The 18,663-nt window shown below is 41.7% G+C and overlaps 1 protein-coding gene across 1 annotated transcript in view; it reads right to left on the bottom strand.

Moving 5' to 3' along the window:
• The window catches only part of LOC128427254 (protocadherin-15), a 99,322-nt gene that overhangs the window by 69,583 nt on the left and 11,076 nt on the right, over window positions 1–18,663 (bottom strand). The window contains exons 5-14 of the mRNA XM_053414345.1: window positions 18,166–18,285; window positions 17,496–17,606; window positions 14,621–14,791; window positions 9,372–9,480; window positions 7,954–8,066; window positions 7,009–7,215; window positions 5,179–5,313; window positions 2,826–2,975; window positions 2,636–2,727; window positions 1,904–2,005 (exon numbers count right to left, since the gene is read on the bottom strand). Coding sequence (XP_053270320.1) covers window positions 1,904–2,005; window positions 2,636–2,727; window positions 2,826–2,975; window positions 5,179–5,313; window positions 7,009–7,215; window positions 7,954–8,066; window positions 9,372–9,480; window positions 14,621–14,791; window positions 17,496–17,606; window positions 18,166–18,285 — 1,310 coding nt within the window. The remainder of the gene's footprint in view (window positions 1–1,903; window positions 2,006–2,635; window positions 2,728–2,825; window positions 2,976–5,178; window positions 5,314–7,008; window positions 7,216–7,953; window positions 8,067–9,371; window positions 9,481–14,620; window positions 14,792–17,495; window positions 17,607–18,165; window positions 18,286–18,663) is intronic.

The raw sequence follows: 18,663 nt of genomic DNA, 5'->3' as shown, positions 1-18,663 counted from the left end.
GAAAAGAGCAATGCATTGCGATAGTGAGATCTACGAATGAAGACATTTGTTTTCACCTTTTGTCATTGTATAACAGATTTAAATAATTGGACAAAGTAGGTTGATTCAGTTTGGATGAATCTGGGGACAATCCTGCAGTTACTGGTTTTTCATAAAGGTTTGATTTCTGGGTCAGCTCATGAGCACCTCTATCCTCACTGAGTGTCAGTGGTTGACAGCCCCCCCCCCCCCCCCCCCCCCGGCCCTAATTTGATGGTGACTTCAACATACTAAGCTAGGGTTGGCCATTTGTCCATTGAACAAATAGGATCATGGTGCAGGCAGTTGTCACTCAGAGCTTGTTTTTTAGACAGAACAGTCTTTTTACTGACTGTTCTGTCTAAAAAATAAGGCAATTACTCCTTTTCTCTTTAGTAAGTTTCCTTTAATTGTATTCCAAGCCTATAATTAGACAGTTTAACCACAAGTACAGGCATTGAATTACATTTTTTTGTTTGTATCTTTAAATCACAGCTAAAAAAGAAAGGGAATTTAAACTACATTTGGAAAAGACTTTGATGTTCATACTGCCTCCTGTATTTAACATTTAAACAGGTGAGCTGTTTGAATGTTCATCAGGAGCCTGATGAACAGAAATCTTATCTGTTGGCTGACGACAGGTTAAATTAAACATCTGACAGTGACCTCCTGCTTTGATACAAGCAACAGTCAGAAAGGAATAATCCTAATAGACCTGCTCAGCCATTACTAAAGAGGAATTATCACTTCAGTGGTGCTGCGTTCATTTAACTCAAACACCATTTGTATCAAAGATGAACACATGATGTGATTCTGTGACTTAATGTTGTTCTGTGTTCACTTGAATCACCTGAGAAGAGGCTGCGACTCACTGTGTAGGTCTTTTCTTTTCATTGATGTTGATTTCCTCACGTGAGCTTTGCTTATATGTGTTTCTGTATTTGATGATGTGCAACAAGACAGAAAGTAAAAACCTGGAAACTAGGAGGAAAAGGAAAAAGAGGGAAAACATGCGTCAGACCTTTTGATGCATGTTGTCCCTCGTTCTCTGCAAACTGCAAACGCACACGGCCCCTTTCCACCGAGTCCCTTTTCTATGATGTTTTATTTTTTCGGGGCGAACTTGAGGCACGAAATATAATAAAAAAACAATCAAGGCATCAAACTGTCTGCCAGTGCAGCTGCTGCATCAATCTGTGGAGCGGCGCAGTTTGACCGCGTTCCAGTGAGTGAACAGCTCGATGGCTGGATTTGCTTCTGTTCTCCGATACCGCACGCCAATTTCTTAAAGTAGAATTTCACAATTTAAGTGCCCGCTGCCATATTTTAGCTACCAAATCAATAAGCAATAGAGTTTACACAAGATTAGGAGCAGATGCCTTTTTCCATGAAACAACCATAGCTGGGGAGTTTGTGAAAGTTATGGCATCTTAATGATTTAATCCATGAAGAAGAAATGAAGGGCAGGAGACAGAAGAATAAAAATAAATATCATCTTATTAAGTCACTGCTTATCCTTGAATGTGACAGGAACAAATTACATTTTATTCTTCTTTCATTTTAATATCTGTGGCATTGATTCTTTCCTTCTCTGCATTGGGGGAAATTGTCACTTCGCTGACATGCACATGTGTGTAAGAAGTAGAATGGCACCCTTGCATTCCACTTTCCCCTCCTAGTCATTTTCCAATATAAAACCAGACTTCATGATATACATCTAAAAATGACAAAAAGCCTCAGAATGGTGAATAGAATGATGGAAGAGCAAGAGGCAAGAAAGGGAACAATGGAGAGATTCGTGGAGCAGCCGACAATAAGTGTGAGCAGCTCTGGAAAAGTGATGACATCTCTTATCTCAGCTCCAGACAGATGAGGAATCCCTTACCGTCGCTGAGCTGCAGGCCCATTGTCCACGGCTTCCACGGTCAACGCGTAGCTCCGCCCCACAGCGAGGTCAACACCCGGCGCCACACTAATGACCCCCGTGCTGTGAAAACAGTGGCAGTAGTTAGCATTTTAAAAGGTCGAAACTGTCAATTTGGCTATTATTTCATTATTATTCTAGTTTTGTCTGAAAAGTTACACTGGCATTTCCGTTTACACAAGTATTCATCAACAGTATTGAAACAATAAGAGGGTAAAATCTATACTTCATGCTATAAGAGGTGATTTTCTCTCATTTGAGGTATTTACAGCTTTTTTCACAGGAAAACAGTATTATTATTTTCTTATGGGGGGAATAAGCACATTTTCTCTGCTGCTGAGTTTTGGTCTCTCAACTTCAAACGTGACAGTAAGAGTTCTGTGCAGATTGAAACAAACAACAGGATGTGTTAATAAGTAAAGTTTACACAAGGTCAACACAGACTAGGGAAAGCAGAACGTTAGCAAACCAGCCGCCCTCCTGTCCGCTATCAGTTTCTACACGTGATGCGTTCAGGTACAGTGTTCAGTGAAGGTCAACCGTGTTTTGGCAGAGCTCGTTTTTGGCATTAAAAAAAGCAGTTTTATCACATAATCAAATTCTCTTCCAGGAAGCAAATTATCTCCTAAAATATTGACACATGTCTATAAATTATAAATAAAAACACTATCAATGTGCAAATCATATAATTACCTGTTTCCAATAATAAAGTGTTCCTGGTCTCCGGCTAAGATCCGGTAGGTGACTTGACCATTGGGACCCGCATCAGAATCTACAGCCGACAGCTGGAAGAGAGTCACAAGAATTATGAAAAATGTAGCTCCAAATGCACTGAAGGTTGTTAAGGTTGTGTTATTAAAAAGCAGTCATGGATAGTGTGTACCTGTAGCACCGTTTCTCCAGGCATCATATCAGTAAACAGGTTGACATTATAAGAGACGTTGGCGAAAGTCGGAGTGTTGTCATTTGCGTCCAACACCGTTATCGTCACGGTCACTGGGAAGCTCTGCTGGACACCGTCTGACGCTAACAGCTGAAGACACAGAGACACCGGGACAGACAAGGAGTCAGAAGAAGACAGGATAAGGAAAACACACTTAAACGCTCCTTCTTGCGGGCGGGGCTACACTCAGCCGAGGCCACACAAAGCTTCCTCTTGAGTCTCCTGAGGTGGGCGGACTGTGTGCTCAGCACGTCCTTGACATCTTGATAGTGTCAGGTTTGTATTCTTGTTTTCCTTTGAGCTGGAATTGCTCTGTACGTTTTCAATCTAAATCCCCGCTCTGGGTTTATTTATATGTTCTGGTGGGTGAAGCTGAAAAGTCTCAAAAATCCCTGAACTAATCTGTCCCTGCTGTCTCCTCTGGATTTTGTTTTCACCTGCGTACAGAGCAGCTCACGAGGCTTGTTGACTGCGCTACCTCCAAGTCAACACAAGCACAAACAACCGTATTGTTTCAATGTACAGTTACTTCTTAAAATACACCTTCCACATTGTGTATCACTCAACTTTTTTTTTCAAGTGTACTTGGACAATTCATGAAATATGTTTAGCAGCTCTAATGCAAGGAGTTTGATGTTAAAGGTTAGTCTTTATCCAAGGTAATAGAATCCACACATCTCATTTGTTATATAATAATATAATCCTTATAAAACACACAGTAGAACACTATGGGCACTAGCTAGTTCCAGGCCTTTATAGTTATCATATTCACATCCAGCGCCCACGTTATTTAACAAAGCAAATGCTCTCCTCTCTCCCTCCAGTCACGCCACTCTCCCCCAAAGCAATCCCAGCAAATTTAACTAACATGTCCTCATCCATGTTTCACATATCACACCCGGTGCATATCAAAGTGCTGATCAACAGAAACTTCCTCACCGACACCAATCTTCTCCACGAGCTCATCTGCCCGACAAATCATCCTGGATGTCTAATAGCTGACTCACTCTCCCGTCCTTGAGTTTAATTTCTCCTGCAAGGCTTTCATGATGATTACCGTACACCTCTGCCTTTCAATCAATACACCAGGGCCTGTTTTTCCATCAAGTATGCATCATCTCTGCATGAGGCGCTGCACAGCCACACACAAACACACACACCCAGTGAGGTGAGCAGGGCTGAATATGACGAATAGCACACTCCTGCATGAAGTAACAATGCTGTACATCATATGGTTGGACACGTGCCCAAACAGATGATCGGCAACAGGAAGTCTTTCTATGCCTTAGTAACAAATAACAAGACGGAATTCGATGTACTGGAATAAAAGAGGGAGAATGGCACAATGAGAGGTGAGATGGACCTCACCAGTCTAACGGACAGAGAGGGACAGGAAGGAATCACTGGAATAAGTCACATTCCCTACGACCTAACGGGGAACCTGTGAGAACTGTCATGTTTCCCAGAGACGAGGCGACAGGAAGAGATTCTGGATAAGGTTCAGACCGACAGGATTAAACTGAAACCCCGACATCGACCTGTTGGCCAAGGGGCTACATCCATGCAGGGTTTATTCCCCCGGCTGTTCACACTCTCTTTTCACTGTACTCCACCAGCCTTTCTTCCCCTCGTGTTACCTGAGACTCCAGACTGCATGAACGCTCTCTGGGGACTGAATAACACTCTTCTCACCTCCACTCAGTTTGTGGTGTGCACTACCAGAGGAGACACGAGCCTGGAGCTGCTGTACGGTCACATTAACAGGCCTGCAGTTTCTAGCTCAGGCATTTTCTCCTTACACTTAGTTTGTATTTGTTATTTGTTGCTATTTTTAGTGCGCCATTCTTTTTATTTATTTATTTACTTCCGTTTTCCCAACTGCATGTTGTAGAATTGAAATGAGGCAATTTTCCTGCAGGGATCAATCAATCAGTTTCTCTGAGTCTGATTCCACATCAGAGCCAAGTTCTGACCTGAATGTTGTAAACAAGCCAGTCGATCATAAAAATCTGTTACTACATGAAATTAAATCTATGCTTAAGCAGATGTGGAGGTAAATTAAAATCTAGATTTACAGACTCTATGAGAGGGTGTATGTGTGGTGCACAGTTCATCCCTTCGTTCTCTTTTTTCTTCCTGTACCTGTTCGTTTAACTCCCTCTCTTCCTCATTCTTGTTTCCTGTCCTCATATCACGTTTCCTATTTTCACCTCGCCTTCTGATAAGAGTCCTTTTTCATTTGAGGTGGGTGCACATTCAGGAGCCCACGCACACACTCTAGACTCTAGAGTACCGTGAATGTGTAGAAGTCCTGTGTCTCTCTGTCCAGCGGCTGCAGCAGCGTGACGTATCTTCTGATTCCAGTCGCAGACACGGAGAAAACGTTCGAGTAGCTGTCCAACGAGAACTGGAGCTGAGGGTCCTTCGTCTGTTGAAGAGACGGAGATGTTCAGAGAAAGTATTGGAAGAAAGAAGTTTACTTTTAAAACCCTGAAGTTCGAATCTACCTGGGAGCTGACAATTATTATCCCAGCTGTGTAATACCACCGACTGGGTAACTCGATTGGTCAAAGGAAATTAATCCGCGGCGAGTTTAGGATATTGGGTGCTTGATGAACACGGAGCGACAAATCAAAAGAGCTGATAACAAAAGTAATGATTTAAGAAGACAACAAACTGTCTCTTTTCATGGATGTAAATGATACATTACAAATTATTATAATAAATCAAAATAAAAGCCTTAGAACAGGAGTGAAAAGAAAGACTTCAACAGGAGAAGATGAATGAGTATTTCTTCACAGGACTTCTTATAAAGATAAGAGATGTGTGTGTAACTGAACCTGTATCTTGATGACCATTTTTTTTAGGGTTGGGTTGAATAGTGAGAGATAGAGAGACAGATAGAGAGAGAGAGAAAGAGAGAGAGAGAGAGAGAGAGAGAGAGAGAGAGGGAGAGAGAGTGAGTAAGTGCTATATTCAGTGATAGAGAGGCAATCCTAATCCAAGTCCTCCTCTGACATTACCCAGAGAGGCACCTCCTCTGTGTGTGTGTCTGTGTGTGTGTGTGTGTGTGTGTGTGCGTGTGCGTCTCATTCCAGATAAGGCTGGCTCAGCAGGGTGGGGGGTGCAGTGCTGATAATATTGTCGATGTAGCCAGTGTGGATATTGAGTCATAAATAAACACAAGCACACACACTAACCATTGTATGCACACACATAAATAAAAGTGATGGAAGGCACATAAAAAGCAATTAGGACTAATCATGATTGTTGGTACTTGATGCAGGAGGAAAGACCAGGGTTAGCAATATTTAAAATAACTGCACATATATCAATCTCCACACACAAACACACACACACACACAGTCTCAGGAACACACACGTTATCCCCGCTAAGCCCATTCCCTGCCATGGGGGTCTTTCAGTGAGCGATGGACCAGAGCTTGGTGTTTTGGTAGAAACGACTACATGCTGCATCTTAAACCAGAGAAACTCTCGGGGATGCATCAGCGATAACAATGTCGCTGCGCTGTTTATTCTTATAATATCACTGAGAGGCAGAGTAAGAGGGAAACGGTTTTATCATCCAGACTCAGAGAAATCTAGAAAGGGCAGCTGACACACGGCAAGCATCACACAACACAGAGAGTCAGCAGAACAGAAAGGAGGCTGGAAGAAGGACGGTGGGCCAATCGTTCATTTGTGTGCGATCACATTGTGTCCATGCTGAACGCAACAGGATTGTGTATTTGGTTTAAAGAAAGTAAAGACAAGATGAAAGAACACAGCTGATACCTACAGGCGTCATATTGGCTCTTAGCTATAAAGGAAGTAGATGCAACAAGTCAATCAAGTGTAAACAAGTAAAATCTTTATTTAGCTTAATGTGATCGTTTATCATAACTGCTACAAGCCGTTTTATTTATTTGCACAGGGTCATTAGATAAATACAAAACACTAATTACCTCTGTTTAAAAGTTTAAAAAAGAGAAACAACATTGTATTTGTATTTAGCATTAATCTGATTATTAAGTGCAGTCATTTGATTCGTCAGTGAGATTAATATTAATTAACGCCGGCTGTCTTCATGAGGGTGACAGCTCTGTACGCTTTTTATTCTCACCTCCTCCACATCATTATCCAGAGCAACGATGGCCAGTGGTGCGGACAGGCTGCCACTGGTCGCTATGGTGGTTCCCACAGGTGAAGCTTCGCTGACGTAGCCCTGGTAGCTCGTCTCCAGGAAGTAGGGCGCCTGGTTGTTTTCATCCAGCACTTCGATCTGGAGGTTGGCAAACGCTGGCAGGGGGTGGCCATTGTTCTGTTCTGCCTAAAAGAAAGAGATTAAGTAATGGTTGTCTTTTGGCCGCGGTTCTCTCACTTCCTGCTCTCTGACAGCCATTAGCCCGGCTGCTGAGGTCGTATTAAATTATAATACTTCACACGATAAATGTTAAACAGCGCTCAGTAGAGCTCTTAGCTTTGATAATGGTCATAAAACAGGTCAGTTACACTAGCTCGGGGTTTATTTCCTATCAAAGTATAGGGCAATTGGACATAAATTAATTGATGACCTGCAATTTTTTGATGGGGTTTTATTATTGGTCTTTTATTCAGTTTGTCAGCTTTGAAATGAGAAATGTTTCCCTTCTATAAACATATTTAGGAGAGGGAATCAGGCAGTTTCTGTTGAATGGAAACTTTTCTTTGCCTTGTGATGTTTGCGAATTAGTCTGTTTGGATAGTGACAATCTTGTGTGGTAAAAAAAAGCAAGTATAAAGTATCATTTCATGAATACTTTATACACAGATCCACCCACAGCTTTAACTGCAGCCGAAACATCCAATAAAAGAAATATTCAACTTTAAGTTCCAGTTGAACTTAAAGTACTTTCTTTCTGTGTGTACATTTTATGAGAGTAACCAGATATACAATATATTTTCTTTATTTAATCTCACAGAATAAAGGAAGCAAAAAAAAAACTATATCCCCATTCCAAAGGGAGGTTGTGTTTTCAATGAGACACAAGTTAAACCTCCTCTCTTTGTGGCTCTGGGGGTTCCTCACCTTAATCACCAGGTCAAATCTGCGGTACAGCTCTCTGTCGATGGGCCTCAGCAGCAGGAGCTCCGCTGTGGTTCTGTTCAGGCTGAAATATTCTGCATAGGTCTGAGGTTTGCCTGAGAAAGACACACCAAACACAGAGACACAATGAAAGAGGGAGGCATGGCTAATGCTTCTGCCAATGAGCGAACACACAGTATATATACGGTGCTCTGCCATGCTACATTGCTCAGCGGGGAAATCAAGGTCTGGTGCGAGGAGCAGCAGCACGAGCACACGTGCACAATCACATTTCTTGAAGTGTGTATGTCTTTGTTGTGTGTGTGTGTGCGTCTTGCATCCTTATGGCTAACACTGATTGTATTGGCTTCTGCAGAGGGATGGTGCATTCAGAGACAGCGTGAGTCCCTCGATGTTTCGTGGTTACAGATGTTTGTGTCCGAGCTTGAGTGAATACACTCTGTGTTGTTGTCCAAAGCAACAACCACCTACTGTTTCTAATGAAAACCAGTGGCGCCAACACCGCTATTCTAAAACATTACATCTTCCTAAAACCACCAGAATCTGCTCTTTTGTTCATTCACCCTTTCTTTTTCTTTTTTTTTTAAATCATAGATCGCGGAGGAGCTCAAAGTTGCAACCGATTCATCCGCCTCTAGTGACACGGTCTCTGATAATCCTTACTCAGACAGATTAGTTTCACAGGAGGAGTCTGGGAAACGTAATCACGTCAGTGGCAAGACGAGTCAGTAAATCCTGACCAGTTCTTGGTGACAGCATTTTATCATTTTGAACTGTGATCGATCCATCAGACGTCAATCAAGTCCTGCAGGGACGGTAACTAATAAATCAATAGTAAATGAAGCTACTAATGAGGGATGGAGTCAGTCAATTATATCTGAAAGAACTAGCACCTAAACATTGAAGGTAAGATGTGCTGGTTTCATTCTGAATCACAATTGATTTGATGAATATTTGATTATGTTCTGGTTAAAAGGGCAGATACAAGATTATTTATTTAAATCACTTTCCTTTTTCATCAATTTTCTCAAGAGACAATAAAGGTGCTGATATCTACGTGTTTGATTATCAGACTGCTTTCTTTTTCTGCTCTATTTTTCTACTGTAAGAGCTGCACAGACGTGATGAGTCGTTTGGTCTTGAACAGATTAGGCCTCCGAGTGCCATTCTAGTAATAACTTTCACTTGGTGTTAATGGAAACCAATTTAACCACACATCACTGAGATTCTTCCGGAGAGGGAGTCATGCTGTATGGATTAATAATCTTTAATCAATTATCTGTTATCAGCAGGAACACAAATTAAGACTCAAATCAAGTTCCATCATCACATTTTTGCTCATTTAATACAAAGATCTACTCTCCCTATTGAGCAGCCCTCACAGAAATGTCCCAACCTACCGATGAGGATGGAGTATAAGATCCCTGGTCTCTCGGACGGGGGCTGGATGTTTCGGTCCTGGTCCACAGCTTGTATCGGGGGGGTCACATTGAGAGGACTGACTTTATTCTGAGGACAGAACCAATGCAAACAATGAAATTCAACAGTTTGGCACAAACGGTCAAAATCTCTTCCTATAAATATGAGAAATCAGTTATTAGAGTCTTCTGATCACAGAATAATATCTGACTTTTTTTAATTACTGAACCCAACAGTGGGGGTCTGTCTGATTTACTTATTTCTCCGATATGAGCAAAGCTCACAGATGCTATTTACTGTATTCATGGTACAACGAGCTCTGTGCGGTGCCAGCAGAGCGCGAGCGAGAGATAAACAAAAAAATCAATTGTTGGCAAAAACACACTGTGGTCGACTTTAAATCACAAACACGCACAACCCACACATAATTCTGTGTAAGTGCAGCACACACAGAGCACTAAAGAAACAACACCACCATTAGCTTCACTGAAATAAAAATCACACAACACACAACAACAATTAGGAGCCATTTCGATTGTGCATATATTCTGTATCTGTCCATATAAATGTGTTTATATCTGAGTATACACACACTGAGCCAGAGAGAGTGTGGATCCGCTTCTGTATGCGAGTGCGGCTCGACTATAACGTTGACTTATAACAGTGCAATCTGCTGAGGTGTGTGGTACCAGGACCCCGGTGGGAGAAACCGTCTATAGGATCAAATCTAATATCACCAAAGCTGTAAAATGTCAAACCAAGCACACCAGGTGGACTGCACGTATTCCCAGATGAGCATGCACACACACACACACACACACACAGAGACACACACACACAGACAATTCCATACTCCTGCTACGGTACAAGACTTTACCACAGCACCTGTCATGCAGGCTATATCCCCTGCTGTCTGCCACTGGGAGAGGGGGGGGGGGGGGGGGGAGTTATGGTGAGTAATGAAGCGGTGCAAAAGAGGGTGTAAATATATGGAGGGGGACATGAATCTGTCCGGAGTTCAGAGTAAACAGGAAGCAGACAGAGACGTTAACGTAGCTCGGGGGGGAGCAGCGAAATCACTGAGGATCTCATTGTGAAAATCATTAATCGAGTTCACATGGATAAAAAGTTGGGAAATATAAACTCACCATTATCCTGGAAGGCTCAACGTCACACACACACACACGCACACGCACACACACAATTCTGCTTTTCTCAACCAGAACTTTGTTTCAAACAGGCGACAGGTTTTACCGTGAGTTACAGTTTAGTCACATCACACCGGCCTTTTTATCGTTTCAATATTTATAGTTTAACCTTTAGTTTTCATGTGAAGACCGGGAAGCAGCATGAGCGTGACATTACTGAGGTGTTCTTTATGATAATTCCTCACAAGACACGGCACTAAGGACAATTTGAATGGTCACGCGTGAGCGTAAAGCTATAAGATGTAATAACTAGAATGGCACTCAGTAGAGCGGATACCTTCAGTCTGCTTAAATTCAATCAGGCTGCACCACATTGCACACACTTAGACACCAGTGCCCTAATACGCCTGATCCATTTACTATCAACCGTGTAAATCAGTGGAAATGTCAGAAAGGCCCGATCAGGCGATGTTAAAGAAAGAGGTCAAATATTCCTGTATCCGCCCTTTTTGTCCAGATCTGCAGCAGGATTTAATTATGATCCTTTCTTTGCTCATATGACAAACTTTCACAGAGTTCCAAAAGTTTCCAAAACGGACACACAAACAGTCCTTGGTGGAGCTAATGACTAATGAATGAGGCACTTTGTAGTTTTGTGTATGATTTTGTCTGTAGTATTTCTAGACATTAAAATGTTAAAACGACCCATTAGTGTCCATGGTTATTTAATCAAATGGCTTTTTTTCAGTTCAATAAATAGTTAAAACCCAAACTGACCAAGTCCGACGGCAAAGACAAACAAGCAAAGAGCAAATATTCACTTTTTAAAACTCGGCGTTAAGATTAAGATACATTTATTTGTCCCAAACACATGCACAGACATGCACAGGCACACTCATGCCTTATAGGGAATTATAGGGAAATTTAACCTCTGCTTTTAACCCATCTGGTGCAGGACACACAGAGCAGTGAGCAACCCTGTACGGCGCTTGGGGAGCAGATGTTTGGGGAGTGAGGTGCCTTCAGGGGCACTAGACAGGGTAGGGAGAATCCTCTTGGATTTTTGGACAGATCAATTCAGGTTCGTCTTTTTGGTTTTTCTCTGTGGAGTCGAACCAGAGACAAACCAGAGACCTTTTCTGCCCATAGTCCAAGTTTCTGCCACTAGTCCACCGCCTCCGCCAGATCTTGTGAGCAAAATGTGTGATGCCACCAATTCACAACCACCACCTTTAGGCCCGGGTGAACTGGATCACTCGGGGAGAGCCCAACAAACAGGACTGGATCAATGGTACGGGCCGGGATGAGCTCACTTTCTCTATACAGTTACCACCACATAGTGAGGTATGGTACAGTGAATGAGTTATGAGTTATACAGCCGCCATGTTGTCCGTGGTGCAGCACAGAGATGCAGTCTTCCCCTATGGCTTTATAAAAAGAACAGGTTGCTGTTTCCAAAGCAGCAGCCGCAAAACCAAGTTACGGTATGAGGCGATGTTGTGTTTGATGTTTTGTTCAGCGTCTTGTAGCTTGTAGCCAATCAATTGCCTGCGTGACATAATGGAAAAGTGGGTTGATTCGTCAGGTATAAGGAGAGTTGTTTACCGCGCCCTTCAATAATCTATTTTTTTAGAGGCTGCAAGACTTTTGAAGTAAATGTGTGAATATGGCCTGACAGCCGACTGCTCGGCATTAAATGACCAGCGTCTGTGTGTGTGTGTGTGGGGGGGGGGGGGGGGGGGGGCGAGGGAGAAAGAGTGGAGTAGCTCCTCTGGCTCCAAGGCTGTGAGGTTGTCATATCTTATCCGTCTGATTAGGACTCAAACTGTTATCTCGCTTTGACTCGATCATTCCTCTCCTCACTTCACCTCCTGTTTTTTCCTCCACATCAAAAAAGCAGCTCTGGACTTTCCACCTGCTTTGGTATTTTCCTCCTCTTTCTTTCTTCTTTCTTTATTTCTATCTATTCATCCATCCAGTAAACAGGAACCCTCACCTACACTCACTACCCTGTGGTTCCCTCGAGCAGAGCGTATCAGGGTTCTCTTATCGGACGGCTTCAAAGTCGGCTCATAATCAATCAAAGCGGGCCCCAGACACATCGCTGCTTTAAATAAATGAGAGTGCGTTCAGGCACATCTAATGGCACAGTTCCTGCTGTTGGCACAAACATGCATTTATTCAAACGATCTGAAATAATTCAGTTTAAATCTAAGAATTTTAAAGAAGAAATTAAGCTTTGGTCTTTTTGCAGGAGGTTTCAGGATAAGAGAAAAAGATGAATCATCACCTGCCGAATCAAATCGGTCAATGAGGTATGGTAAATGTTAATGGACTGCATTTATATATAAGCTTCTCTAGTCTTATCACTTCAGTAACTTACCCTGGGGACTGGAGCCAGGGATCAAACCTTCACATTAGTGCAGAACCCGCCCAAAACATGTAAGGTTGCGTACAGTGCATTGTGCTAATATACCTTGAAACCATCCTCATGAAGCAGCCTCTAATATTTTGACCATAACTCACAACTTCTAAATACACGTTTCAACCATTTTCGGTCTTCACTAGATCTTTTATACAAGTCTAGTTCCACAAGGATGTAAACTTCAACTTGACCAGTTAGCAGAGGCGTTCAATCACAAGGAGGTGAATCTAGTTTACACTGTGATGCTGTGGGATCATAAATACTGAAATCACTGAAGCGTCTGCCGTCTTCAGAAGTTCTGTATCAGGAGCAAATTGACAACTGAGACCACATTTTTGTGTGAGATGCAACTTGTTTTATGGAACGCTTCAGATTTTTAGAACCTCTCAAGTATTTTCCCAGAGTAACGTCTCTCTCTCTCTCTGTGTCTGTGTGTGTGTGTGTCTCTGTGTGTGTGTGTGTCTGCCTTCACTTCTCCCCTTCACACTCCCACCTCTACGCACCTCTCCATCATAAACCCCGTCCTTGCCTGCATTCACGTTCTCCTTCTCAAAACCATGAGGTGTGTAAAGTTGATTTACTCCTGTTGTTCCTCGCAGGGCTTCTCTTGGCAGGGAAGAGTGAGTGAGTGTGTGTGTGCATGTGAGTGTGTGTGTGCATGTGAGTGTGTGTGTACATGTGACAAAGTCCTCAATATAGACAAAGAGACAACGTAGACAATGTCCAGATGGGAATTGACATTGACATCGGTCTGTGTTTGTGCTTGTGTGTGTGTAGTTGATTTATTGTTTGTGTGTGTGTGTGTGTGTGTGGTGGGGGGCTGTTAGAGCATGAACTCACTGCCAGCTTGTCACCATAAAGTGTGTGTGTGTGTGTGTGTCTGTGTGTGTTAAGGGATGAATGCTCTGCTGAGTTGTCAGAGTTGGGGATTTTGCCTGCAGCAACTTTGTCTCATTTACAAAGTGATGCTGCAAGTCGCTGTGGAGAACAGCATCAGCTAAATGCCCAAGAAACAAATGCAAAAGGATTTTATATAAAAACATAAATACAGAGCTGCACAAGCATAAAAACACATGACAGAGCGGCAGACTCACTTCTCTAACACTTGTTTTTCGGGACATTTACACCTAGTACAATCTCAAAAGCAAAAAAAAACACAGTAACCTTTCAAAACTGATATAAAAAATAGATCTATAGCTCGAAAAGACATCTTTTATTAGGTTTAAAACTTGGAACTTCTTTGTTCTTGAGATGCCAATTGCTTATAAAGTCTCTGCACTACAGTACTGAACTACAGTGCAAACATGGATGATGTTGGCCTATGTTCTCATTTCTTAGCAGCTGGTTAGCGGCGCCTGAAGTTTAGAAATGTCACATTGATTTTTTTTTTTAAATATGTTATAGATATATATGCAGAAAATGTAATAATGTGCGGATGAGCTCTGAGAGATAAAATGTCACGTTTAACCTCAACATCTAATCTTAACCTGACACTAAAAGCACATGCACGAATCCACATGCACTACTGCCGTCCGATAAAAAGAAGTGGAACTGGTTGGAAGCACATATTCACACAGACCCAGGCACCAACATGCCCCCTGCACAGAACATATAAATAGAAAACGGTATATATTTACATAAAGGGCCACCGACTCACCGGCTCTGTCAGCTCCAGTACGTTGGCCTTGTACGTGATGGGACTGCAGTCACGGGTGTTTCCCACGAGCGTGCACGGCAGAAACATGGGACCCAGGTCGTCACCGTCCAGCACGTCCACGGTCAGAGTGGTGGTGGCGGTGCGGCGCTCGCTAGGGTAGGGGGCTCGATCCTGTGAGAGAGAGTCAGAGAGAGAGAGAGAGAGAGAGAGAGAGAGAGAGAGAGAGAGAGAGAGAGAGAGAGAGAGAGAGAGAGAGAGGGGGTTGATTTCATTTCATTCTGCACAATCATCTATTTGGATATCTTCATCTTCAAATCGTGAATAACGAGAGACCTGCTAGTTCTGCTGAACACTTTCAGGACATCATCGAAGCTGCCTGGAACTCTCAGAGCCGTCAGAGTCTATTTATACCTCATTAAGAGAAACTAAACAGGTTTTTATTGCATCTGTAACAGCTTCATCTCAGCACAGCTCTGCCCCGGCACGAATCAGACAAACTGCTCTGCTCGTTACATCGATTTATTTCATTAATAATGTCGTTCGTAAACTGGTAAAGTAAGAAGAGATTACACACATTTTAAATTCCCTGACGAGCGCACAACAAGAAAAAACTTAAATTAGTTATTTTTTTGCAAATTGTTCGACCAGAAGATGGTATTAATTATAAAGTTTGAGTAATAAAAGATGATTATGGAGCTGCCATTTCTACATCTTGCTGTTAAATAAGTGGTCAAAAGAAAGTTTAAGAGTCAAACGCAGCTTCCAGGATTCATTAAAACACATTCATTTAGAAACACTAATTTATAAATCTGACCAACACAGATGGAAAGTAATTGGATTTTAAATAAAACAAGAAAAGACGATGCCTGTTGCTGTGCTACTGCCTCTGCCCTTTCACTTGAACAACCAAAAACTAACACAAACCAATTAAGTGCTTGAAGACAAAGTATTTAGTCAACAGTCAATTTTTACTGAATTTTAATAAAATCACCTCGGTGAAACGGTTTCCTTAACTCGCCTATGTTTTCAGGTTTAATGATATTAAACGATATACCTTTAAACCATACACAACTCATCTGTATACCACAACCTCAGTTGTACGTATCTTTAATAATAAATCATACAACAGATTAATTAAATATTGATTAATTTGACATTTGTAAAACCAAACATTTTTTCAACTCTTGCTCCCGGTAGTAAACTGCAATCAGAATGTTCCTATAGCGTTGTCCTCCAGCTTTGAAATAAAGAATAGATTTATAAAAAGGTTTTAAAAAGCATCTTCAAATAAGAAAGAAAATAAATCCAAGCATCTGTTGATATTGTATGTGAATGAAGAACACGGCTGGCAGCCTCTCACATTTTATTCAGAAAATGTGAATATTTACTCTCATACATTCCACAGCAAATATTTTCATTGCGCAAAAATGTCAAGCTCTTGAAAATAAAAATCTACATCAGAAAATATGACCTGCATACGACAAAAATGTTTACACACTGTTAAGAGTCTATATAGAAGAAGACCTTCAGCGGAAATAGTGAAATATCAATGTAACCAGTTGATAATGAAACACCTAGTTGGAAACTGAAAGTAAACTAACAGACTCTTATGAATGCACATGTATAAACTCTCTGTGGTGAATTCATCTTGTGTCTGATCACTTGTTGAAGTCGTTCCAATTACAAAGGCAGCTGCAACAGGAGAGACACTGGATCTCTATGTCCTCCACATTGTTCCTGATGGTGTCTGCACATCCGACAGTAGAGTTGTACATATCAGCACAGAGCCAGGTTGTAGAAGAAGAAGTGTCCATGCATCACGGGGCTGACACACGCATCAATTACCTCAAATTAACCTGCACGTCTTCGGAAAGTGGGATGAAGCCTGAGCACATGAACCTCCTGGCTGTGAGGTGACAGCTCTAATCACTACACAACTTCGATAAGTCATTAAAAGATATTTTCTTTTCGTTTTTTTGAGGAGGTTATAAGTTTATGTGGCTCAGTCAATTAGCACTTCATTTTGCCCCCTCATGTAACACTGACCCAAAAACACTCAGCCTTATTTCGAGAGGTTATTTTACCTACTTGTGCGTCTCCGAGTATTTTCTGAGAATTTATATTCAGCAAAGTCGCAGCCACTCAAAACACTCTGAATATTGTATTAAGATGAACAGTGAATGTGTCAGGCTTTCAAGCAGTCAGACCCACATTCATCTTTCAGCGTGCTGTTGACTTTTAATAATGTTTCCAGGCTAAACGGGCCTGGAGAAATATGACTATTTGCCAGAAAGACTTTGTAAGCGAGGTTTTAGTGTCACAACAAAAACCCTAATGGACCAATCAGCAAGCTAAATAATTATCTGTTAAACCTGGGTTGTGTATTTCTACCACTGTACCACAAGGGTCCGTTTTTACACATTGACTGAAATTAATAGGGCTGTTAAACCCCTTAAATAAATAAAACACACAATTTGCTGTGAAAGAAAACAATATTAACCGAGACATTAGTAATAATTAAGGATGCTATTACACTTCCCTGAGGCTGATTCAGCGGAGCAGAAATAGGCTGTCTGTAACCGTGATGTTACCATAATAATACAACTGTACATAAAGATATCATTTAACTTTAGAGTGGAGACTATTCTCCAACTCAGTCTGGAGACAGTTTATTTTCTTGAGCCTTTATATTTGGCCTTTTTTTATTTTATTCATTTTCTATAAAGCTTATCCTTAAAAGGTCTCGCAGGGGAGCTGGAGCCAATTCATTTTGTATTTTAATATTCTTATTTCTTCTGTACTATATGAAAAAAATATATGTACAATATCATCCTGAGACTTGGTCCTAGCTGCATGACGAGCAAAAAGCACTTACGTTAGCCTGTATGATGACCAGGTAGCGTGTTATCTCCTCGTAGTTGAGTCTTTCTCTTAGGACCACGGAGCCAAACAGTGTCAGCGGAATGTCGAAGGTTCTGTTCGCTGTCTGAAACACACACACACACACACACACACACACACACACAAACACACACACAAAAACACACAAACACACAATGAAAACACAAGTACTGTGCCTCCCCTACAGGGTAAATTGAGCAGTTAAAAAGATAAACTATTTAAAGATAGTTCAAAGAGTTTATAGATGAGATAATGTAACACTCGTGGGAGGAAGGTGGAAGAAGACGAGCACCAGTAGAAGTGACTGTATTATATATTATGAAACCATATTCTTTATTATACCCAGTTACTATGAATACCGGAGTTTCACAGTTAGTGGGATATGATATATAAATATAATAAGGATGGAGTCAAGCGGAATCTGCTTTAAAGCAAAGTGGTGAGAGAAAGCTGATATTCTACTTATAACTTAAAGCTGATATATGATATTATATAACAATTAAATAAATGCATATACAGGCTTTTCCCAGTCTTTGCTGTTAGCTATCACAAATTTGATGAAAACAACAAACCACAAGACATGATGAGTTTAAACCTGGGTATATCAGGCGTAGAGGAGTTCATCAGGCAGAGAGACAACCTACCGGGTCTTTCGGGTTGTACTGGATCATGTACTCGATCTGTCCGTTGGGACCGTCGTCGATGTCGGCCGCCCCGTTGTTCCCCCAGAAACCAGAGAAGATGGTGGTTCCCACTGGTGTCAACTGGAAAAAAAACACAACATAATCTCAGCATCTTTTGTCGACAAGCTCCCACAACGTGTCGTCAAAGACTCACACTCTTTACCGCTGACACTAAACCAGCTCCGATCCGTAACTGTTGTGTCTTGTCTTCTGCGTCTGCTGCCGGTGTGTGGCAGAGATAAAGACAGGACACATTAAAAAGATTGTGATATGTGTTTGGTCCTGGGGAGTCTTAGTACCCCACTGTTTCTACAAAACAAACAGGAAAAAGACTTGCTGTGTTACGCTTATTGTGCTCGAGTGGGGCTGGAGAAGGAAGATGGGTGTGCAGTTTTTATGTCTTTTGATTTGCACTGCAAATGAAATGAAATGCAGGCAGCTGAGCTCGTCCAGCGTCTT

Source organism: Pleuronectes platessa, chromosome 21, assembly GCF_947347685.1.
Source record: "Pleuronectes platessa chromosome 21, fPlePla1.1, whole genome shotgun sequence".
NCBI classification, from domain to species: domain Eukaryota; kingdom Metazoa; phylum Chordata; class Actinopteri; order Pleuronectiformes; family Pleuronectidae; genus Pleuronectes; species Pleuronectes platessa.
Note: the sequence above shows the minus strand (reverse complement) of the source record. Positions and strands in the feature narration are given on the sequence as shown.